At 59.3% G+C, this 24,204-nt stretch overlaps 1 protein-coding gene across 1 annotated transcript in view; it reads right to left on the reverse strand.

Moving 5' to 3' along the window:
• The window catches only part of LOC115639835 (nck-associated protein 1-like), a gene marked incomplete at its 5' end in the record, with an annotated part of 39,423 nt that extends 16,492 nt beyond the window's left edge, over nt 1–22,931 (reverse strand). Inside the window, 19 exon segments of the mRNA XM_030542796.1 lie at nt 4,960–5,040; nt 5,591–5,676; nt 6,422–6,515; nt 7,864–7,937; nt 7,940–7,960; nt 8,527–8,657; nt 9,648–9,866; nt 10,422–10,553; nt 11,003–11,142; nt 12,602–12,636; nt 12,639–12,720; nt 13,116–13,150; nt 13,153–13,247; nt 18,164–18,309; nt 19,997–20,074; nt 21,188–21,277; nt 21,499–21,631; nt 22,817–22,874; nt 22,877–22,931. Coding sequence (XP_030398656.1) covers nt 4,960–5,040; nt 5,591–5,676; nt 6,422–6,515; nt 7,864–7,937; nt 7,940–7,960; nt 8,527–8,657; nt 9,648–9,866; nt 10,422–10,553; nt 11,003–11,142; nt 12,602–12,636; nt 12,639–12,720; nt 13,116–13,150; nt 13,153–13,247; nt 18,164–18,309; nt 19,997–20,074; nt 21,188–21,277; nt 21,499–21,631; nt 22,817–22,874; nt 22,877–22,931 — 1,785 coding nt within the window.
• Between the last annotated feature and the right edge of the window lie 1,273 nt (nt 22,932–24,204).

A 24,204-nucleotide genomic window follows, 5' to 3' on the forward strand; every position in this document is an offset into this window, starting at 1 on the left:
CCCTGAACAAGTCTGCTCCAAGGGAGAGGAGGCTCCCCAAAGTCCTGCCTAGCTTGGTGGGGAGCAGTTCCAGAGCATTGCCCGCTGACTCCGTGACAGTGAGTAACCCCATTACCATTCTCCTCACCCCTCCATTCTGCTGGGAACTTCCAGTCTTACTTCCTTGTAATTGCTCTGTGGCTCTGGAGGCATTCGCTCCCTCACTACCAGTGCAAAATGAGTTCCACTCACTTCTTCTCTGTGCTGCTTTGCTGATAATAAAGCCATTAACTCTGGCAATGAAAAATCAGCCTGCTTACATCCCGCTGGCCCTTCTCCACCCACTGGCTTCACCGGGTATGCAAATACAGGATCACTTTGTCCACCACTCTAATGCAGTCACCTCTGGGGTTGAACACAGCAGCAACACAACGGGAGAGGACCCCTGGGCGCACAAGGGAATATTGGTGATGTTGCTGAAATCAACACCCACCCCAGGGCCAAACTCAAACTAAATACCAAGCTAGTTACACATGCCTGGGTCCAAAATGGAGAATCAGAACATCCCTGGCCCAGCCTGACATCCTAACCCAGCGTCTCCCCGAAGATCATGGGAGAAGGATAACCCAGTTCCCTCCCATTTCCAGCTTGACTTTGTTTGAAGATCTGGCCCCACAGCACCACCGCGCAGTTCCGACCTGCCTGAAAACCCCAGGTGAGCTCAAAGGGGCCAGCATGGCAACTTGCCGGACCCATCCCACCGTCTCTGAACACGCTCCCGCCCGTAACACGGTGTTCATCCCACCTGTACAGAGAGAGGCTCCCCCCCAGCTCTGCCCTGGCAAACACAGCCCCAGACAGCCCTGTCTTTAAATTCCCATAGCACAAGGCAGCACCTAGCCAGACGTCTAATGTGCTGTCTGCTACTACCCCCTGGGGCACATGCAGGGTATGACCGCCCTGACCCAATTAACCCAGGTACTGATATTCTCCCAGCTCTGCCTGGGCTCTTCCCTGCAGATAACCCCACACTGTCCAGAGACCCAACCCTCCCTAGGTGTTTCTCAGGCCTGTCCCTGGCTGGTCCCCATCAATGGCCCTGGGAAGCACAAGCAGTAAAATAGGACAGCACCTAGATACATCCATCCCTCCTGCCTGTTTTGGCCGAACTCCTGGGGATCCGCGGCGGTGGCGACCATCCCCTCCAATGTGGATCAGGACACATGGTTGTGTCTCCCAGCCCCACACACCTGGGTCTTTCTCCCAGCAATGCTCCTTGCCCACTCCCTACCACTGCTTGGACCCCAGCCGAGTGGGCATTTGCATGCAATGTGCTGGTAGATTCATGGCCTCTCCCTCTCCAGGTCCCTCAGTCTGGGCTGAACCCTCTGGCTGCTAGAGGCACCGTCTGGGCATCCCTGCTCTTTCTAGCCAGGTGGCTGCTGACACTGCGCTAGTTCTACTGCAGCAGCCAGTTCCTTCCTCACAGGTTCTCCATGCTCTGAGGGTGCAGCCCAACCCCCTGGGGAACAGCAGAGGGCCTGGCTCTGCCTGAGGGGAGAAGGGATGGCTGGGGACAGAGCTGTAATCCCAGCTGCACCTTCCCCACTGCTCCTGCATGCTCATCCCCCATGACAGTGCCACAAGCCTGGCTCTCAAAGCACTGGGCCGGGCCAGCCCTGCCTGCCCAAGGACATTGGAGGTCAGTGGAGGACAGGACCCAACCAGCAGCCCCAGGCAGCTCTTTCCTAAGCTGTATGGTTCTTGGCTCCCCTCCATCTCTCGCTGATCATCACCGGCTCCAGCCGCATTAGCCCAGCCCCATGGTCCATCTGCCAGGTGCAAGCGGCATCCAGGCCTGGAGTGACTCATTCCCAGCCCTGCTGAGCACCTCCACATCTGACAGGCCTCAGCATGACAGACTAGCTCAGCCTGCAGGTGGCAGGTGTGTGCTGCCATCACAAGGTCCCGTGGCCAGCGCCCTTCTGTGATTTGCCTGAATCGAACTAGGGTGACAGTCACCCCCGCACGGGGCGTGGCGCAGGCCAGTGGGACACATGGCCAGATCCAATGCCCTCCTCTCAGAGCTGTGAAACCCATCTTGCTAAATGGAGCTGGAGTGGGATTCCCAGCCCCCTGTCCATGGCTCTGAAAAATGGGCAAGTGCTGGCATGTGCCTCTCTGGCAGCGTGGGCACATACGTACCCAGCCAGTCCAATGCCTGGCCACCACACCCCACTACTTGACTGTCTATGGGCTGCTGTACAGTAAATATCCCACAGCACCTCTGCATTCTCACCCAGCATCATTAACATACACCCCGCCCAGCATTCACACCCTGCATCATTAACATACACCCTGTCCACCATTCACACCCTGCATCATTAACATACACCCTGCCCGGCATTCACACCCTGCATCATTAACATACACCCTGCACAGCTTTCACACCCTGCATCGTTGACATACACACTGCTCTGCATTGGCACCATGTGTCAACACAAAGACCTTGCTCTTCTCTGCATTCACACCCTGTGTGATTTAACACACACCCTGCTCTGTATTCACACCCTACATTAACAGACTCCCTGCCCAGCTCTGCAGTCACACCTTGTGTCATTAACACATTGTCACAAAGCGTGGGGGAACACAAGGTCCTACACCCCCGGCTTCCTGCAACTCACCATGACTCTCAGCCAGCCAGTAAAACAGGTTTATTTAGATGACAGGAGCACAGTCCAAGACAGGTCTTGCAGGCACGGACAACAGGATCCTCCCCAATTAGGTCCATCTTGGGGTCCCAGGGGCATCACAGCCCCATTGGGGAATCAGAGCCCCGTCTGCGCTTCCCTCCATTCCTTAGCCAACTCCTGAAAACTCCCTCTCTCCCCCCAGCGTCTCCTCTCCCAGGCTTTGTTCAGCTTCCCGGGCAGAGGTGTCACCTGGCCTCTAACCCCTTCCTGGGTTCTCATGTTACATGCTCAGGTATCTTTCCTCAAGGCCAGTCTCCCATCCCCCAGTGCAAATCGTCCTCTTAGGCCAACACTCCCCACTCAGCATTCACAGACCACATTACGAACAGTCCCAGTTCGTCACACACATGCACAGCCCAGCTTTGCATTCACACTCTGCATCAAGACACCCATCCTGCTCTGCTCTGCATTCACACCCTGGATCATTAACACACACACTGCTCTGCTCTGCATTCTCACCATGCATCATTAACACACACCCTGCTCTCCGTTCACACTTTGTGTCATTAACACAGGCCTGCTCTGCTGTGCCACTATCCTCAGGCCAACCTTTCAAACATCGATACTAAGGATGGGTCCCATCTAACAGGCATGTCCCCTTGGTTTCTACGAGGACCCCGCAACACCAGCTCCTTTGGGCTGAAAATGGGGCCTAGCCAGGAAAGCACAATTTGAACTGACACAACCCTGTGAGCAGCCACCTTGGGAGGGAACCACCACACCAGAACATGCCTGTCCGCCAAAGCCAGCAGGAGCCCACTGTGCTCACACATCATGCCAACCCCCCAGGGACCAGCAGGACAACAAGAGCAGTATAGACCAGTCAGCATCCAACAGTATCTGCACATCCCCGTTCTGCCCACCTAGGAGCCACCCACGCTGAGCCCAGGGCAAACTCTGGCTCACAGTTTATCGAGTCTCACAATGTGCTCCAACCCCAAGGACACAACGTGTGTTCAGGCCTCTCCACACGACAGAATATCCCCAGACCCTGCCACCCTGTCAGCGCAGTGTCTCTGTTCAGAGCAACGGTGCAGGGCTGAGCACAACACGCCAAACGCCTCTGCCTAGCCCGGGAGAGGCCCCCAGGTGAGCTGTGGTATGTCAGGCTGCCTGGGCACCCACCCTCCAGAGGAGACTCCACTCCCACCCAGGGCTGGAGGCCAACGAACCCGCCAGGGCCCCCGACACAAGATTGTCCAGCCAGGGTAGTCTTAGGGACTGTGGGTTGCTGAACCGTCACCCAATGACGTCAGGGGAGTTTTGCCACCAAGGCCCATGAGGCCGAGACGACACATTCTCAGAGTGCTGCTCTGGTCAGCCACCCTCTGGTAGTGGAGCCCCCTGGGGCTTATACCCACAGAACAGCCTCTCAGGGAGGCCCCCCAGTCCTGGCACTGGAGTGGGAGTTGGGGGGCGTTTCCATTTCTTACCCTGGGTCTCTGCACCATTCAAGGCCTGGGTTCCCTCAGGGCAGGGCAGAGGATTCGCGGCAAGCTCTGAGTGCTCCTCCCCTCTGCAGCAGCCACGATCACTGGCCCAGGCACAGGCAACCACTAGCCCCCAGCTCTCCCCGCCTGAGACTGCAGTGAGTGATCTGGGGAGGCTGCTGCTGGCTGGGACGATGCTTTGAGCCCTGTGGACACTGCAGCATGCTGGGCCCAGGATCTGCAAGGTGACGGCTCGAACAGACCCAGACTCCCGTCTGCGGCAGGCAGGCGTCCAGCATTGCCATCTCTGCAGCATGGGCAGGGGCTGAACTCAGACCCAGAGTTTCCATCACACTCATGGATAAATATTAACTCAGGTGCCGAGGACAGAACTCTGGTTCATGCAGCAAAACCCCTCATCCATCCTCAGCTGGGTCTGCAGACCCCCGGTGGCTGCTCCTGAGAACCTGAGCCAGATCAACCTGAGCTGTGATGCAGGTTGGAGGGGAGCTGGGACTTTTGTCTCCTGGGGGAAGGGGCATCTCCCATGTGGCTGGACAACCCCAGCCCCAGCCCACGATTAGGGCTGTGGGGCCTGGCACACACTGCCGCACTCTGGATCCCCAGCTGGGGTAAAGGTCCCTGGCAGGAGGAGAGACACCCAGGCCAATCATCCTGGGCCCAGATGTGGACAGCAGGGGGAGGCTGCCTGCGCAGCAGCCCAGCATGTTCTCTGATCCGCCCGCCTAGCCACAGAGCCCACCCACAGCAGAGAGAAGCACAAGGGTCGCCCCCACCTTTATGTCCATGTCTGGGGTGACAAAGTCCTTCGGGCACTCAATGGGGCCCGTCAGGAACGGGCAGCGGTGGGAGCAGACCTGCAGCGAGAAGAGAGCCTGCCCTTGAGATGGCAATGGACACAGTTCGCCCCCTTTCATGTAGCAGCCCCAGGCACCCTCTGGGGTGGGACCTGGCAGCTCTTTAACAACTGCCCAGCAGCCAAGTGCAGGAAAGGAGCAATGCAATGCTTGAGGCTCTCCAAGCACCACACAGGTATTAGCCAACAAACCCTCCCCACTGACCCCAGAGAGGGGCTGGGGCCAGTTACTGTCCCTGCTTTCCAGAGGCCACCTGGGCAGAGCTGTCCAGAGACCTGTCCTAGGAGGGATGTGGGACACTCACCACCCCTGCCCAGCCACGTCCCCAGCATACACAGCGGGGGGGTCAGTGACTCCCCTCCATCACAGCCCCATAATGCTCCAGAAAGAGTGTGAAAGGCCTGCCCCACACAGCTCCAATGCTGCCTCCCAGGCTGGTGCACAGTGGGGGCAGCCAGCTCCTCCACCCTGGCCTTGAATGGCCCCCCCCCAGACATGCAGGCCCTGGCCTCACTCAGTTCCACTCCCCCCCACCCCCAATGGCCACCACCCACCTCAGCAGCCCACTCTGTGCCATGGAGCGGAAGCTCAGGATCTCCCCGATGATGGTCATTCTTTTCAGCACATTGTCAGCAGCTGGGGGAGAGACGGGGTGCGGGGTGAATTGCGATGACACACAGGAGACGGGGCTGCAAAACAAATGGGGTACAACATACCCCTGGGCCTATGCCTGGGAACTAGCACCCCTCACCCCAACCCTGAGCCCCCGTCCTGAGCCTCCAGCTCTGCCAGTGCCCCTCACCCCAACCCTCAGCCCCCCTCCTGAGCCCCCAGCTCTGCCAGTGCCCCTTACCCCAACCCTCAGCCCCCCTCCTGAGCCCCCGGCTCTGCCAGTGCCCCTCACCCCAACCCTCAGGCCCTCTCCTGAGCCCCTGGCTCTGCCAGTGCCCCTCACCCCAACCCTCAGCCCCACCTCCTGAGCCCCTGGCTCTGCCAGTGCCCCTCACCCCAACCCTCAGCCCCACCTCCTGAGCCCCCAGCTTTGCCACTACCCCTCAACCCAACCCTCACCTCCCTCCTGAGCCCCCAGCTCTGCCAGGGCCCCTCACCCCAACCCTCAGCCCCACCTCCTGAGCCCCCAGCTCTGCCACTACCCCTCACCCCAACCCTCAGCCCCCTCCTGAGCCCCCAGCTCTGCCACTACCCCTCACCCCAACCCCCAGTCCCTTTCCTCACCACACCTGCTATTCCCCCGAGTCTCCGCTCCACTCAGTGCTCATTGCAGCTCAGCCCTGAACTCCATCCTCAGCCGTCCATGGATTGGGCAGGGGGTTCAATGCAGATGCCAGGGAGGGGGCAATGGGGGGGGAATGACACTTACACGTCAGCCTGGGCAGCAGTGATACCATCTGCTCTGGTTTGGAGAAGTTGGAGCGGATCTGCACCAGCATGTCCATGTTCTCAGTCACCAACTTCTGCAGCAGACACAATCACAATGGTAAACGGGGGCCAGCCAGAGCCGGAGCCAGCCAGAGCCAAAGCCAGCCAGGCCCGACTGACCCAGAATCAGAACCAGAGCCAGCCAGGCCCGACTGGCCCATAGCCACCCAGAACCAGAACCAGCCGGGCCTGACTGGCCCATAGCCAGAACCAGAACCAGCTGGGCGTGACTGGCTCATAGCCAGAACCAGAACCAGCCAGGCCTGACTGGCCCATAGCCACCCAGAACCAGAACCAGCCGGGCCTGACTGGCCCATAGCCAGAACCAGCCAGGCCCGACTGGCCCATAGCCACCCAGAACCAGAACCAGCCGGGCATGACTGGCCCATAGCCAGAACCAGAACCAGCCGGGCATGACTGGCCCATAGCCAGAACCAGCCAGGCCCGACTGGCCCATAGCCAGAACCAGAACCAGCCCGGCATGACTGGCCCATAGCCAGAACCAGCCAGGTCCGACTGGCCCATAGCCAGTCAGAACCAGAGCCAGCCAGGCCCAACTTACCCAATGCCAGAACCAGCCAAACCCAACTCACCCAGAGCCAGGGGCTGCTGCCATGGGGCTCCCCACTGATATCAGTATTTTGCCGAACACCAGCACCTCCAGCTCGGAAGGGACCTCCCAGACACTGATGTACTGAGCCCCATATAACAATCACATGAACCTAGAAGCGGGACCCTGTGCTCCCCACAGTAGCTGGGAGCTGATGGGATATTATCCACTGGGAACACAGCAAGCCAGTGACAGGTCTGGCAATAAAACCCAGGAGTCCTGGCTCCCAGCTCCCATGCTGCTCTATCCTAATAACTCCACACTGCTCCCAGAGAACCCAGGAGTCCTGGCTCCCAGACCCCCTGCTCTACCACACTAACTCCACACTGCTCCCAGAGAACCCAGGAGTCCTGGCTCCCAGACCCCCAGCTCTATCCCGCTAACTCCACACCGCTCCCAGGGAACCCACGAGTCCTGGCTCCCAGCTCCCCAGCTCTAACACATTAACTCCACACTGCTCCCAGGGAACCCACGAGTCCTGGTTCCCAGTCCCCCTGCTCTACCTCACTAACTCCACACTGCTCCCAGAGAACCCAGGAGTCCTGGCTCCCAGACCCCCTGCTCTACCACACTGCTCCCACACTGCTCCCAGAGAACCCAGGAGTTCTGGCTCCCAGCCCTCCTGCTCTACCACACTAACCCCACGCTGCTTCCAGAGAATCCAGGAGTCCTGAGTACTCTGCTCTAAGCACTGACTCCCGCTTCCTGCCCAGCCCGTAGCCCTGGGAAGTTGAGTGCACCCAGCAGTGGCTTCTCCCACCTCAGCCTCCTACATTCAGCTCCACCACCTGCGAGGTGACGTGCCACATGAGGTGGTCGCTCAGAAACTTCATGCCATAGGGACCAGCAGCTCGGCCAGTGCCCGCATCTCTGGGGGAGGGGAGCGGATCATACACAGAGTGTTAGCTCCTTCTGGCCTGCTTGGGTCACACCCAGCCCTCACACACCCCAGAACGGCATGTCCCAGCACCGGGCCTCCCAGTCTCCAGCCAGCCAGCCCAGCTCACTCTGAGCCAGCCGTCCCGCCACCACGCATCCCCAGCCCCAAACCCAGAGCCGTCCAGCTGCCATGCATCCTCATCCCCATCCCCAGAGCCGTCCCACCAGCATGCATCCCCAGCCCCAACCCTAGGGCTGTCTGGCCGTTGCACATTCTCGGCCCCATCCCCAGAGCTGTCCTGCCACCTTGCATCCCCATCCCCATCCCCAGAACTGGCCGTCCCGCCGCTGCATATTCCAACCCTCAGCCCCACAGCCAGCTGGCCTGCTGCTGTGTGTCTCCATCCCCCATCCCCAGGGCCGGCTGTCCTGCCACCACGCATCCTCACCCCGTGCCCAGAATCATCCAGAGCCAGCTGTCCCACCGCCATGCAGCCCCCTCTGCATCCCGCCGTCATGCGGCCCCATCATCAGGGCATGGAGCTGCCGCGGCTCACCTGAGATGTCTGAAAACTCCTCTGCACTGAAACTCTGCTCCCCCTCCCTGGGGACGCTGATGAAGGCCTGCATGGCTGGGGACAGCACAATGGCCCCAGTGCTGGCCTGGCGCAGCAGCGCCTCCAGGTACCTGCATGGAGCCAAAAAGCCTCCACTTACACCGGAGAGCCAGGCCCAGCACTGTTCTCCCAGCCTGCTCCGAGTCTGCCCTGCCAGAGCCCGAACTCCCTTGTACCGGTGTGTGAGCACGGGATGGGATTGAGGGGCACTAGCAGAGATGTGTGGGGAGCTCAGAGCTGGGCTAGCAGGGGCTGCAGGTCGGGACTGAGGGGCACTGGAAGAGCTGGGGAGGATCCCAGGACTGGGATAGCAGAGGGCTGTGGGTCAGGATTGAGGGGTACTGGCTAAGGGAAGCTCTCACATGGGCAGCCTGTTCACTTGTTGGCTCTAGAAGTTGGTTTTTGTTCCCTCTCCTCCCCGGCCCTATTTGCCCAGAAAGTGTGAGATCAAGGGGCCTGACTGTTTTTCCATTGCTGTCCCCATGCTGGGCAGGGCCACCCGTCTCTCTCCGAGCACCAGCTTTCCAGCCCCATGAAATCCCACCAGGTGCACAGAACCACAAAAATATGGGGCTGGAAGGGACCACAAGAGGCCACGTAGGCCAGGCACAGAGGCAGGACATCTGGACCATCCCTGACAGGGATTTGTCCAACCAGTTCCTACAAACCTCCAGTGATGGGGATTCCCCAACCCCCTCAGAGCCTGCTCCAGAGCCCAGCGACCCCAGGAAGCTTTTCCCACTATCTAACCGAGATCTCCCTGGCTGCAAACAGCGGATTCCTTCGTGTCCCATCAATGCACATGGAGAACAATTGGGCCTCGGCCTTCTTCGGAACAGCCCTGACCGTAGCTAAAGACTGGTGTCAAGTCCTGCCTTGGCCTTCTCTGCTCTACACTCGACATGCCCAAGACTCTCAACCTTTCCTCATAGATCAGCTTTTCCCATTTCCCCCATCCCTCCAGGCATCTCCCAGGCTCTCCTGCCCCATGGCCCAGGGGTACCCAGGGCTCTCTCCTGTCCGGTGGCCCAGGCCAGGCTGCCACCAGCCCAGGCACCCACCAGTTGGTGTAGATGGTGGTGAGGGTCTGCTCCCCGCTGGAGTCCAGGGGTTGTGTCTGCTGAAGCAGTACATTGCAGATGATGCGGCTGGAGTCCACGCACGTGAACTGCCCCAGCGACTGGATGAAGGCGAGGTAGGAGCACAGGCCAGCCAGCACCTCAGAGGGCCGCGCAATCGCCTGCGTAGCCTGGTTGTAGCTGGCCATCCACACGAAGGATCTGTAAGGGGATGGGGGGCTCAGAGGGGCCCACACAGACCCCCGAGTGGATCTGCTGAGCCCACAACCTCCCCACTGAAAGCACCCAGCCCCACTCCCATGTTCCCTGCGAATGCGCATCTCCCAGCACAACTCAGCTCAGAAGTTGGCTGGAGCTTGTGGATGTAACAGCACCAATAGCCAACTCAGTCTCCCAGCCTGAGGGCCATGGACAGTAACACGCCACGTTCACCTCCCCACCCGCCCGCCTGAGGGCCATGGACAGGGAAATGCTGCATCCCCTTCCCCACCTGCTTGCTCGAGGGCCATGGGCAGGGACATGTTGTGTCCCCCTCCCCACCTGCTCGAGGGCCATGGGCAGGGACACACCACTCTGCCATCCCCACCCGCCCAAAGGTTGTGGGCAGGAATGCAACGTGTCCTCCTCCCAGCCCATGGGCCATAGTCAGGGACCTGTCACACTCTCATCCCCGCCTGCCCAAGGCCCACGAGCCATGCGCAGGGACACGCCGCACCCAGCCAGCCAGCCAGCCAGCCAGCCACGGGGCCTACGGACCTGTTGAGCTGGGTTTCCAGGTAGCTGCTGAGGTATTCAGACGGTGTGACCATGTGCTTGAACACGGTGAAGCTGGGGACGTGGTTGATGCTCAGGGAGAGCTCACTCAGCACCTGGTGCAGCTTGTCCATGCTGGGGGCCGAGACGCCGGCACGGTCACCGCTCGCCGCAAATGGCTCTGGAGCCCAGGCTCCTCCCCCACACCTGACTGCCCAACGCACACTAGCTCCCAGACCCCAAATGTGGTGGGATCATTCAAATGAATGGGAAAGTGGGCAGCCCAGATGCCTGGGTTCACCACCCCCTCCGCTCCGAGGGGTGATGGGCAGTCCAATAAACCAAGTGTATCTTGGGCAATGGAAAGGCTGGGAGTGCTTATGAAGGGCCAGGTACCAGTATCGCTTCCCAGATCTGAGCCATCAGCCATTCTGGGGACCCAGAACCTGTCTCCCCACTGCCCGGTTACCTCAGCCATCTGAAGCACAGGAGGAGGAGTCCTCTGAATGGGGAGAACCCTCACCCCCAAGGGATGGCAGAGCAGCTCTAATGCCCCTTGGGAGACCCCCATGCGGTGGGCTTACTTGCTCACCACGATCCGGTCCTTCCTCTGGCTCTCAGCCCCTGGCTTGTCCCGCTCCGGCTCCCCCTTCCTGGGGGGCTGTTTCTGGGCTTTCTTGTTCTGGGCCTTGCTGATGGTGGAGGCGCAGTGTTTGGGCAGCAGCTTCCCAGGAGATAGAGACGGGGCACTGAGCGAGTGAGGGGCTGGGGGCTTGGAGGGCCAGGATTTGGCAGCCCCCCAGATGCACATAGGGTCTCCTCCCCCCGCACCCCAGTTCTGGTGCAGGACACATCCCATCTGCCTGGCATCTGGCTCGTCTTGCCACGGAGCCACTGGCCACACTGATGCCCACCCCCACCGCCCCCACGGCTCAGCAAGCAGCAGTCACTGGCCATTTGTTCCCCAGCAAGGCTACATGACTCCAACCACGGCCATCTCCATAGCCCCCAGCACCAAACAGCCCCGCAGGGCTTTGCCAGCCTGGAGAGCAGCCTGTGGAGCGCCAGCCACAGCCTTCAGTCAGCGTGCCCAGATGGTGAGCAATCCTGGTACACGCAACTGCTGCTGTGCACTCAGCTGGCACCTCAACAAGGTACCCCACCCAGGACCATGCCACACCCTGTGCCCCTCACCTGCCCACCGAACCCCCGGCTGGAAGCAAACCCACCCAGTGCCATGCCACGCCCCATAACCCCCTTGCTCATTGACGTGCCCGCAGTCTGGCAGCTCCCCTGGTACTGCCCAGCCCCATGCCCATGCCCATGCCCCTCACCTGCTCGCAAAGGGGCCCCCAGGCTGGCAGCTGCCCTGGGCACCGCCCGAAGGGTACAAGTTCCTCCGGCACCCCCAGCACCATGCCACGCCCCTCACTTGCTCACAGAGGGGCCCCCATTCCCCTAGTCTAGTGGCTGCCCCGGGGGAGGGGACCCCCTGACACCATGCCGCACCCTTCACCTTGTTGCAGAGGTGCCCCCAGTCTGGCAGATCCCCCAGGCAACCCCCGGCACCATGCCACGCCCCACACTAGATCACAGAGGGGCCCCCACACTGGCAGATCTCCGAGGCACCCCCTGGCACCTTGCCACACCCTTCACCTGCTCACAGAGAGGCCCCCACACTGGCAGATCCCCCAACACCCGCCGGCACTGTGCCATACCCCTCATCTGCTCACAGAGGGGCCCCCAGTCTGGCAGACCCCCAGGCACTCCCCAGCACCATGCCACACCCCTCACCTGCTCACAGAGTGGCCCCCAGTCTGGCAGACCCCCAGGCACTCCCCAGCACCATGCCACACCCCTCACCTGCTCACAGAGTGGCCCTCAGTCTGGCAGACCCCCAGGCACTCCCCAGCACCATGCCACACCCCTCGCCTGCTCACAGAGGGGCCCCCAGGCTGGCAGCTGCCCTGGGCACTGCCCCAAGGGTACAAGCACCTTCGGCACCCCCAGCACCATGCCACACCCCTCACTTGCTCACGGAGGAGCCCCCATGCCCTCAGTCTAGCAGCTGCCCCAGGGAGGGGAACCCCTGTCACCATGCCCATGCCCCTCACCTGCTCACAGAGGGGTCCCCACACTGGCAGATCCCCCAACACCCCCCAGCACTGTGAAACACCCCTCACCTGCTCACTGAGTTTGCGCTGCTCGGCACATGCTCCATGATGCAGTTGGCAGCCTGCTTGGCGATCTCTTCCAGGAAGCTGTTGCATAGACCCAGGCTGCAGCTCTTTAGGTGGGGATACTGTGGAGAGAGGCCAGGGACGGCTCACGGCTCTGCTCCCCCACCTGGAACCTTCCAGCCACAGATCCCAAACGCCAGCCACTGAGCTTCTTACCCCATGGGGAGGCAACCCTGCCCCTCCCCTATGCGCTGCCCTGTGTCCTCCCCCTGCTCCTCACCCACACATCTCCATGCATGCCTGCCCCCCCTCCGAGTTGTCCCCACATGGATCATCATGCATGCCCCCCGGCCCTCCCACGGGGGGTGTCTTCCCCTTTATATTGCCATCCGTGTCCCCATGTCCCCCCTAAATCCCCATGCATGTCCCCCGTACCTCCCCGATGCATCACCATGCATGCCCCCCAGGCTCTCCCCAGGCAGTGCCCCTCCTCATACATTACCCCTCAGCTACGCACCTCCTCTGGACACATGGGGTGGGTGCAGCGGGCAAATGGCTGCAGACGAGTGGGAAGACAATAGTGAAGCGCAGCATGGCCGGCTCCTCCATGGTCAGAGCAAACAGCTTCTCGAAGGGGCGGACGTAGAAACTGTCGGGGTAGAAGGACACATCAGCACAGGTGGGGCAGGAAGAGTCTGTGTGTGCGCACACGTCTCTCCATGAAGGTGTGTGCATGTGATTCCATGTTTGGGTGTGTGTGTATGTGTGTGATTCCGTGTACATGTGATTCTGTGTTTGTCTGCATGTGCGAGTCCATGTGCATGTGATTCCATGTTTGTCTGTGTGTGCGTGTGCTTTTCCATGTAGGTGTTTGCATGTGATTCTGTGTGTGTGATTCTGTATTTGTGTGTATGTGTGTGATTCCAGGTCTGTGTGATTCCGTGTTTGTGTGTGTGAGCATCTGCCTTTCCATGTAGGTGTGTGCATGTGATTCTGTGTTTGTGTGATTCCATGTGCATGTGATTGCATGTTTGTGTGTATGTGCGTGATTCCATCTGTATGTGCTTCCGTGTTTTTATGTGTGTGATTCTGTGTTTGTGTGTGCGTGTGTCACGGAGTCACCGGGCGATGCTCTGGAACTGCTCCCCACCAAGCCAGTCAGGACTTTGGGGAGCCTTCTCTCCCTTGGAGCAGACTTGTTCAGGGCAAGAAGCTCACACAGCTTCACCTCCTGGGTCTCTCCTTGGAGCATTCAGCATCCTCTGCCCCTCCATGCGCTTCCCACAGCGAGTCCACCCCAGCGGGGTCCTGGGGAAGCCACCGGGTTCTGCACCCCCACTTTGTAGTCAGACGTGACTCTCAGCCAGCCAGTAACACAGAGGTTTATTCGATGACAGGAACAGGGTCTAAAACAGAGCTTGTAGATACAGCGAACCGGACCCCTCGGCTGGGTCCATTCTGGGGGGGCAGTGAGCCAGACCCTCAGGTCTGCCCTCCACCCTCGACCCCAGCCAGCTCCAGACTCACAACCCCTCCCAGCCCCTCCTCTCTCCTCAGCTCCTTTCCCGGGCCAGGAGGTCACCTGATCCCTTTGTCTCCAACACCTTCAGCTGGCACCTTTGCAGGGGAGGGGCCCAGGCCATCGGTTGCTAGGAGACAGAGTGCCAGGCATTTAGGTGCACTGGCCATTTGCTCTGCCAGATACTTAAGAACTGATATGGGGACACTGAGGCACCAACACAGTATTCAGAGAAAACATTAAGAACTTTCCCAGTTCGTCACATCTCTCCCCCCTTCGAGACCGAACTGAGCGAGGTCACTCCAAGCCAGTGACCTGGGGAAGTTCGAACCCATCAACGTTCCTATGGATGCCCCAGCATCTCTCCCATTCCTCGGTGTGAATTACACCAGGACAGTCCAGTCTCACGCCCTCCCTTAGGTCGGGTGTGCTTGATGGCACCTGCAGGCCGCATGTGGGAAGGTTTATGCGGCTTGAACCCTTTTGCTACCCCAATACCTCTGGGGTCCAAACTGGGACGGGGTCTTCTCCCAGCACTTAAGAGCCCCCATCTTGGCCTTGGCCAGCTCTGGGCTTGGGCAGCCGCTTCCCACTTTGTGGCCCAGACACAACACCTCTGCCGTCCCCCCTTACACTTTTCAGCTTTTAACGTCAGTCCCACCTCCTTGAGGCAGCCCAGCCCCCTCTTCACCTGGGACACCAGTTCCTCCCAGGTCTGGCTAAGGATGCACATGTTATCAGTCTCTGCCAGGGCCAAGTTCTCCATCGCCCTCTGCTTGTCTAGAATCTCCCCAGGCCTAGGCATGGGGTCGGCATCGGACACTGTGATGGCTTTAAGCTTCTGATAGCCCCCATAAAACCAAATCATCCTGTCTCCCTTGGGGATCAGCCCCACTGGTGAGGCCCATGGGCTGTAAGATGGCTGGATCCCATCTAAAGCCAGCATGTCCCTGACCTCTCTCTCCAGGTTCTGGGCTGCTTTCCCAGTGACTCTGAACGGGGAACACCTGATGGGGAGATTGTCTCCCACCTCAGGGAAGAGATCCCCCAGGGGGTCTTCCCTCTTCTCCATCCAATCCTCCCCCTTCAGGTCCAGGGGTCCCCTCACTGACCTCCCATCCAGCAGCTCAAATGGGAAGAACCTTGTGGATTCCTGGGGCACCACCAGTTGCCTCCCGATTCCCCCCAATTCTTCTTCCCCTTGGGGAGCCCATTCCCAGGACAGGAATCCCTTCTCCGGCAGGACTCTGTCCCTGCAGCCTTCCCCAAGGAGGTTTGCAGCGCTGTGGCCAGCAAGTTCTCTCAGCTTCTCCAAGGAGGGATCCTTTTGCAGCTCGGTCTGGGATTCACCTGCTGGGGCAGGGAGTGGGACCTGCTCCCTCTCGCTGGCTGTACCTGGGGTCACAGCCTCCCTGAGCCCTGTCCCTGGTAGCTCCCTCCCTGCTGTGTAATCACTTCCCAGCAGCACATCTGGACCAGGCAAACCTGTTTGGCAGCCGACCTGCCCTGCCTGGGTGTCCCCCCACTCAGCTGGGATCTCAGCTCCCCCCGTGCTCAGCGCTGCCCTTGCTGTCCCAGTGGGGGCAGGCAGCGAGCTCTCTGCTCTGGTCACAGCATCAGAGCCAGCGTGAGCCCCCTCTCCGGTGTGCACGGGGGCGGGGAGCATCTCTCCCTCCCACTGAGCCCCAGGGGGCTGGTTACAGGTAGGCAGGTATCCTGAGCCCAGCAGCCCCTCCCCCCTGCCAGCCAGGTCATTTGCATTTTCACTGACCATTTCCATCCTAGCCAATTGGTTCCCTGGATTTGAATTCAAACCCTCGGCCGTTACAGGAGCGGGGCCTGGATCCTGTCCCATGGGGAGACAGTCACCCCCCAACAGGGCCTCCCAACCGATATCCTGGAGAATCCCAACTACCAGCCAGCCCGACCCCTCCTGGGTCTGCACAGGGATCTGGGCCATAGGCAGGGCGAGGGGCTTCACCCCAGGGAACTTCACCCAGGTCCCACAGTCCCTCAGCATCTGGGGCTGCACCACCACAGTTCTCTCTGTCCCAGGGTCTCGCCCTCGCAGGCATGTTTCCCCACTGACCCCTGGGCAGCCCCCTATGTCTCTCCACTCCACCATCACCAGTCCATGCTGCTGCTGCTTCTCCTGCAGCTTTTCCTCGGGCTCTTCCTTTCTCTCATGGTCCTCTCGCTCTCTCCGGCTCTGCTCCCATCCCATCCGTCTCCAATCTCCTGATGGGGAACCCAATCGTGAAGACCCTCGTCTGATTGGGGACCAGACTCCCGGGGATGCCTGGCGGATGCTCCAGCTGCTCTCAGATCCTCTTGTAGCCCCATCTGGGCCAGGAATCTGCTCCTCAGAGCGGTGCTTCTCCAACTCACGATTAACTGTGCCTTGGGGAACGTCCCCATGCGTAACCCTCTCTTTGTGCACAGGATCACAATGTCCTTCTCAAGGAGATGGTGATAGGCCATCACTTCACTGTTCCCAAGTGGCTCTGGACTCACAGGCCTGTGTGCTCTTGGCTCCTCCATGGTTTCCAGGAAGAACCCCTGGTGTGCCAGCCCTTCTCGTGATCACCACCTCTTTGCCAGGGTCGAGCTGCAGATTCCTCCGCCTCTGGGACTGCTCCTGCAATCCCCAGGGGAACCCTGCTACTGCAAAAATCCTTCTCTCTCCCAGGGTCGAGCGGCAAGCTCCTCCGCCCCTGAGACTGCTCGCTGCAGTCCTCAGGGGGACCCCGTTACTCCAACAGTCCTTCTCGCTGGTCACACACTCCCAGAGGTTAACTGCCCCCTGAAACCGTCCCTCTCTGAGCCTTCAGCACGCCTGGTCCTCGTTACCCCCCTTTGTTTTACTGCTCCCCAGTCACTTACTGCAAGCAGCGCTATTCACGGGGTGCAGTACATCCCACCTCTGCCACCAGTTGTCACGGAGTCACCGGGCGATGCTCTGGAACTGCTCCCCACCAAGCCAGTCAGGACTTTGGGGAGCCTTCTCTCCCTTGGAGCAGACTTGTTCAGGGCAAGAAGCTCACACAGCTTCACCTCCTGGGTCTCTCCTTGGAGCATTCAGCATCCTCTGCCCCTCCATGCGCTTCCCACAGCGAGTCCACCCCAGCGGGGTCCTGGGGAAGCCACCGGGTTCTGCACCCCCACTTTGCAGTCAGACGTGACTCTCAGCCAGCCAGTAAAACAGAGGTTTATTCGATGACAGGAACAGGGTCTAAAACAGAGCTTGTAGATACAGCGAACCGGACCCCTCGGCTGGGTCCATTCTGGGGGGGCAGTGAGCCAGACCCTCAGGTCTGCCCTCCACCCTCGACCCCAGCCAGCTCCAGACTCACAACCCCTCCCAGCCCCTCCTCTCTCCTCAGCCCCTTTCCCGGGCCAGGAGGTCACCTGATCCCTTTGTCTCCAACACCTTCAGCTGGCACCTTTGCAGGGGAGGGGCCCAGGCCATCAGTTGCTAGGAGACAGAGTGCCAGGCATTTAGGTGCACTGGCCATTTGCTCTGCCAGATACTTAAGAACTGACATGGGGACACTGAGGCACCAACACAGTATTCAGAGAAAACATTAAGAACTTTCCCAGTTCGTCACAGCGTGCATGTGATTCCATGTGAGCAGCACCACTCCAGCCCCTTCACATCGCTCAGAGGCCTGGATCCCACTGGCTGCTGTGCCCTCTGCAGCTGCATCTCAGTCCCTCATACCCTGGATCAGAGCCAGGTTCTGGGGGGCGTGGGTCTGAATGGGCCAAGCACAGGGCTAGAAGCCAGGCCTTAGCAACACTGTTGGGCTAGCTGCACCAACTCTTCCTGCCCGCCATCTGACTGTCCAGTGCTCCCAGAGTGACCCCTGCCCAGAAAAGTCAGTGAACAGGCCTCACACCACGGCTCCGAGGGCAGTAGATCCTCTCCGGCACCAAATGGTGCGACGGGGAAACTGAGGCACTGATGAGGTTGAGGCAGGCCCAGGGCTGGCCCATGGGCTCCGGGCGGTGCTGGCCTGCCCACGCCGGGCACTGCGCATACACACCAGAAGGCCGACAGGTCCGAAGTCTCCACTACCAGCTCCTCCAGTGAGTCCAACATCTTGGAGTGGAACATGATGAGGTTCATCACACGGCCCATGTCCGGGCTCTCGCGCAGCTGCATGGGGGCCTTGGCCACACTAGTGTAAGCCTTGGGGGAGGCAGAGAAGGGAGTGAGAAAGAGCCCAGACCCAGGGCTTGGGGCAGCCACATCAGCACCCCCCCACCATCAGCCCTGCAGCTCCCCCAGTCGAGCAGAGCGACTTTGTTAGCTGCCAGGACAGGGCGCTGTGCGCTTGGTGCTGCCGGCTATGAGGTCGAGCCCTGCCAGGAGCGGTTCCACCAACTCCCGCTCCCAGCTGTTCTTCCCATGGGCCTGTGGCTGGGCAGGGGCTGCTCCCAGGGCAGAGGAGCCCAGAGCCAGGCCATGGCCCTAGTTAGTGAACAGAAATGGAGCAGAGCTGATGTGGGTGTGGCGGGGGGGTAGGGTTGCCAACTGTCTGCTCCCGGGGTCGGCAACCTTTCAGCAGTGCTGTGCTGAGTCTTCATTTATTCACTCTAATTTAAGGTGTCGCGTTCCAGTGACACATTTTAACGTTTTTAGAAGGTCTCTTTCTATAAGTCTATAATATATAACTAAACTGTTGTTATATGTAAAGTAAATAGGGTTTCAGGATGTTTAAGAAGCTTCATTCAAAATTAAATTAAAATGCAGAGCCCCCGGGACTGGTGGCCAGGACCTGGGCAGTGTGAGTGCCACTGAAAATCAGCTCGTGTGCCGCCTTCGGCACACGTGCCATAGGTTGCCTACCCCTGGTCTACTCGCACAAACCCAAATGCCTTTGCCCTGCCCCCTGTCCCACCCCTTCTCTGAGGCCCCGCCCCCACTCACTCCAGCCCCCTCCCTCCATCGCTCGCTCTCCTTCACCCTCACTCACTTTCACCGGGCTGGAGCAGGGGGTTGGGGTGTGGGAGTGGGTGTGGGCTCTGGGCTGGAGGGTGGGGTCGAGGGTTCAGAGTGTGGGAAGGGGCTCCAGGCTGAGCCTGGGGCAAGGGTTTGGGGTGCAGAAGGCGTCTGGGCTCTTGGAGGGAGATTGGGTGGGGGAGGGGGCTGGGGCAGGGGGTTGGGGTGCAGGAGAGGGTGTGGGGTACAGACTCCGGCCGGGCAGCACTTACCTCATGTGGGTCCTGGAAGCGATGGTATGTCCGGCAGCAGCTTCTAGGCTCAGGGATGGCCAGGTGGCTCTGCACACTGCCACTGCCTGCAGACACCACCCCCACAGCTCCCATTGGCCATGGTTCCCTGTTCCCAGCCAATGGGAGCTACAGAGTTCCTGTTCAGGGCAGGGGCAGCGCGCAGACACCCCCTGGCCCCGCCTCCACCAGGGGATGCAGCGCATGCCAGCCACTTCCAGGAGCGGCACGGAGCCAGGGTAGGTAAAGAGCCTGCCTTAGCCCCAGTGCACCACTGACCGGACTTTTAGTGGCCTAAAATCTCCCAGATTGGTTCAGTTGCCTCTGGGAGATGGAGCCCGATTCCGGGAGACTCTCAGCCAAACAGGGAGGGTTGGCAACCCTAGTCGGGGGCTGGGCTGGGTGCGGGAGGTCAGGGGTTGCCGGTTGCAGCCTGTCAGGGGGCTGAGCAGGGAAGGGCAGGTCTTGCTGGTGCGGGCTTGGCAGGGATCTGGCCAGGGAGGGGCTGTTGGTGCAGGCCTGGCAGTGGGTTGAGCAGGGGAGTTTTTGCTGGTGTGGGCCTGGCAGGGAGCTGGGTGGGGTGTGTGCGCCCTGGCAGATGCCCAGCCCCTAATGGGGATGCAAACATCTGGCGAGGGAGTTACCTGCAGCCGGAACCAGTCCAGGCAAAGCCCTAAGAAGTCGAATTTCTCCTTTTTGTCCACTGCAGGAAAGAGAAGCAGCTTTAGAGAGGGGTCAGCAGCTCCATGAGCGGGGGGCTCTCCCCTCTGAGCTAGGGTTGCCAACCCTCCAGGATTGTAGTCTCCAAGAATTAAAGATTAATCTTTAATTAAAGAGTATATAATGTGATGACATCTCCAGGAATGCATCCAATCAAAATTGGCAACGCTACTTTCTGTGTTCCTGCCCCCCAACGACAGGGGCAGAGACAGGGCCTTGGAGGGGGTGGTGAACCCAGCCATCTGGGCTGCCCACTTTCCCACTCATTTGAATGATCCACTCAATGTGCAGCGCCAGTGGCAGTCAAAAAAGCTAACAGAATGTTGAGAATCATTAAGAAAGGGGTAGATAATAAAACAGAAAATATCATATTGCCTCTATATAAATCCATGGTACCCCACACCTTGAACACTGCATTCAGATGTGGTCACCCCATCTCAAAAAAGATATATTGGAATTGGAAAGAGTACAGAAAAGGGCAACAAAAATGATTAGGGGTATGGAACAGCTTCCATATGAGGAGAGATTAATAAGACTGGGACTTTTCAGCTTGGAAAAGAGACGACTAAAGGAGGATATGATAGAGGTGTATAAAATCATGACTGGTAAATAAGGAAGTGTTATTTACTCCTTCTCATGACACAAGAACTAGGGGTCACCGAATGAAATTAATAGGGAGCAGGTTAAAACAAACAAAAGGAAATATTTCTTCACACAACACGGTCAACCTGTGGAACTCCTTGCCAGAGGATGTTGTGAAGGCCAAGACTATAACAGGGTTCAAAAAAGAACTGGATACGTTCATAGAGGACAGGTCCATCAATGGCTATTAGACAGGATGGACAGGGATGGTGTCCCTAGCCTCTGTATGTCAGAACCTGGGAATGGGCGACAGGGGATGGATCACTTGGTGATTACCTGTTCTGTACATTCTCTCTGGGGCACCTGGCATTGGCCACTGTCGGAAGACAGGATACTGGGCTACATGGACTTTTGGTCTGACCCCGTATGGCCGTTCTTACGTTCTTATGTTCTGGGCTGGAGCTATGGCCTGGTGCCTGCACACCCCATGGAGGGACCTGCTGCTCCGAGCACAGCAGGGAGCCGTGGGGCACCTGCGTAGCTTGTTTCAAGGTGAGAGATGACAGGGTGCTGACGAAGGATGACATGACGATGGACTCCTCCTCAGGGCAGACGGTCAGAATGTGAAAGAGATGGGCACAGCTTAGGGGGGCTTCTCGCAAGCAGGGGGGCGGGCGCATTCTGGGGTGTGGAGAGCCCATGGCGATGGCAGCATTCCTGCCCAGAGATGGGGCTGGCTAGTGCAGGGCTCCCAAGCCACAGGGAATTTTCCCCTCCCAGGGTTGCATGTCTCACTTTCGGGGTCCTGGCTGCATGGATCTCAGAGCCCTTCCCCTCGGCATATCTGGATGATATCGCTGAGCAGCAGGGCATCGAAGCGAGCCAGGTACTGGACGTGGTAGCGCTGGATCACTGGGCCGGGCCTATGCACCAGGGTACGCAGCTGCTCCATGAGGAACAGCAGCTCGGCGATGTGACTGCAGGGACGACAAGGGTCTGGGTCAGGCTCCTCTGAGGGAGGCAGTGCTGCACCCGGGCTCCTGCTGCCAGATTCACTGGGGAACCAATCCCACAACCCTCCCCACATATCGCCGCACCTGGGGGCGGGCAGGGCTGGATCCGAATCTGACAGCTTCAGCTGGAAACAGGGTACGCAGGGCAGCCCCGTGCCCACCACAGTGCCATGGGACTCCTGCCACATCCCCACGCAGGTGTCTAGAGAAGTGCTGACCAACCCAGCGGCCAAGTGTTCCCCTCTAGATTCCACGGCCAGAAGGGACCCCTCTGACCACTGAGTCTGAGCTCCTGAGTAGCGCAGGCGACACAGCCTCCCATGTCTTACAGTGAATAGTGTCTGTCTCCACCCCGCAAGAGCCAGACCCCCTCTAGTGCCTATTCCCTTCAAGAACCAGGCCCCCTACAAGTGTCTACTCGCCACAGAGCCAGACCCACCATGGGCCTGTCCCCCTCAAGAGTCAGACACCCCACTACACTGCCTCTCCTCTCCAGAGCCAGACCTTCCCAGCGCCTCCCCCTCTCCACGCCAGACCCACAATGGGCCTACCCTCCCAACACACACACGGAGCCAGCGCCCACCAATTCCCCCCCCACCCCAGACCCAGACTCTCCCAGTGCCTATCCTGCACAAAGCCAGACCTACCATGGGCCTGTCCCCCTCAGGAGCCAGATACCCGCCCACATTGCCTCCCCTCCCCAGAGCCAGACCTGACCAGTGCCTCCCCCTCTCCACGTCAGACCCCACAATAGGCCTAGCCCCACACACGGAGCCAGCCTCCACCAATTCCCCCCCACACAGAACCAGACCCTCTCAGTGCCTGGCCCACCCACAAAGCCAGACACCCCCAGTGTCGGTCCCTCTCCCAAGCAGAGCCAGGCAACCTCAGGGTTCTCCAACCCCAATAGCCAGACCCACCCAGGGACTGGCCTGCCCCTGACAGACCCACCACGACTTGTCACACCCAGAACCAGACCCACCCAGGATCTGGCCCACCCCGAAGATCCAGACCACCCCAAAGCCTGTCCCCACTCCCCACTCCCCGACAACCAGACTTCATCTTGGACCACCACCCCTTGCCCAGGACACCCCAGGTCCCATCCCCCCAGTCCCACCCCGCCTCCTGCAAGCCTGGCCCTGCCCTGACCTGTCAGCGTAGTCCTCAGGGGTCTTGGTCTTGGTGACATGCTCAGCGTGACGCACCACCAGTTCACCTCGTCGCGGCACAAGGAGAGCGCCACGAAGACGCAGAAAGCCCGGCAGGGTGGAGATCAGTGGGGTCAGCTCCAGGCAGGGCTCACAGGCACCACCACAAACCAGACAGCAAACAGGGGAGGGGCCATCAGAGCCAAATAACCTCCCCTCATGAGCAGCCAGGGGCATGGGGTCATTCAGGGCTAGCTGGGATGAGGGGAATCACTTCACAGGGGCAACGGAGAGGAAACAAACCTCATGGCATGGCCCCGCGACGCAGGCAGGCCCACACGTGCCCTGGCGGGTAGATTACGTCTGTGTCTGACCATTTCCTCCCTATAAAACTGCAGAGGGATGAGGGGAGCTCTGCCGAGAGCTAAGAACTGATTCTTGCTGCTGGTACATCTGGATAGTCTTCTTGCAGCAGAACCACTAGTCCAGAAAAATCTAATACTTAAAACTATGCATCAGCAATTCCAGCCCCAGTGCACATAATAAGACTATGACTTGACTCTAAATTAGGTCTGCTCTTACACAGTGGAAAACAGACACCTCAAAGGAAATTGACAGAACGTATCCCAGTCATAAAATGCCAAGTATAGTTCTACTGTCCTTGAGTCACATAATCAGAACAACACCCCTTTATTACAATAACAAAGAGATTGGGGACTCCACAGCAGCCAAAGTGACCATTTGGGCAAGAGTCCCATCAAGCTAGGCAGGGTGGGTGTGCCCATGCAAATCACATCAGCCCTGAAGTCCTTTTCCACAGCTCACCACTAGATGTCAGGGGAGAGCTCATTCTGACTCTGCTTGCATCTTGAATTATGCAAATGAAGGCAAGGCTGGGGACAGTGTCACCTGCTGGCAGAGCAGGCCTCCTTACTGGGTCACCAGGGGATAACAACCTACACCAGTTAATGGAGCTGCTCCTTTGGCTCAGGGATGCCTAGCATGTAGACAGTACCTTTCATCAGGGGAGAGAAAAGCACTTTACAAAGCATCATTTGGCCATTTTGCAGAAGGGAAACTGAGTCCCAGGGTGGAGCAGTGATTTGACCAAGGCCATCCAGCAGGCCAGCAGCACAGTCGGGAATGGAAGCCAGCATTATTGAGTCCCAGAGCAGGGCTCTAACCACTGGGCCAGGAGGTTACTGTTACAGGCCCTCAGTTCACACCCATGCAGTGGAGGATGTCACATTATCAATGGTAGAAGCTGCCACCTACCACAGGCTCTGGCAGCACAACCTTCTCCTTGCCATGGTGTCTCAGCCCTGCTGGGGCTCTAGGTCGGGGTCTGTACCACGCGGCTTGGCCCTGCTCCAGCCGGGGTGCTGGGGT

This window comes from Gopherus evgoodei, unplaced genomic scaffold (assembly GCF_007399415.2).
Source record: "Gopherus evgoodei ecotype Sinaloan lineage unplaced genomic scaffold, rGopEvg1_v1.p scaffold_133_arrow_ctg1, whole genome shotgun sequence".
In the NCBI taxonomy this organism is placed as follows: domain Eukaryota; kingdom Metazoa; phylum Chordata; order Testudines; family Testudinidae; genus Gopherus; species Gopherus evgoodei.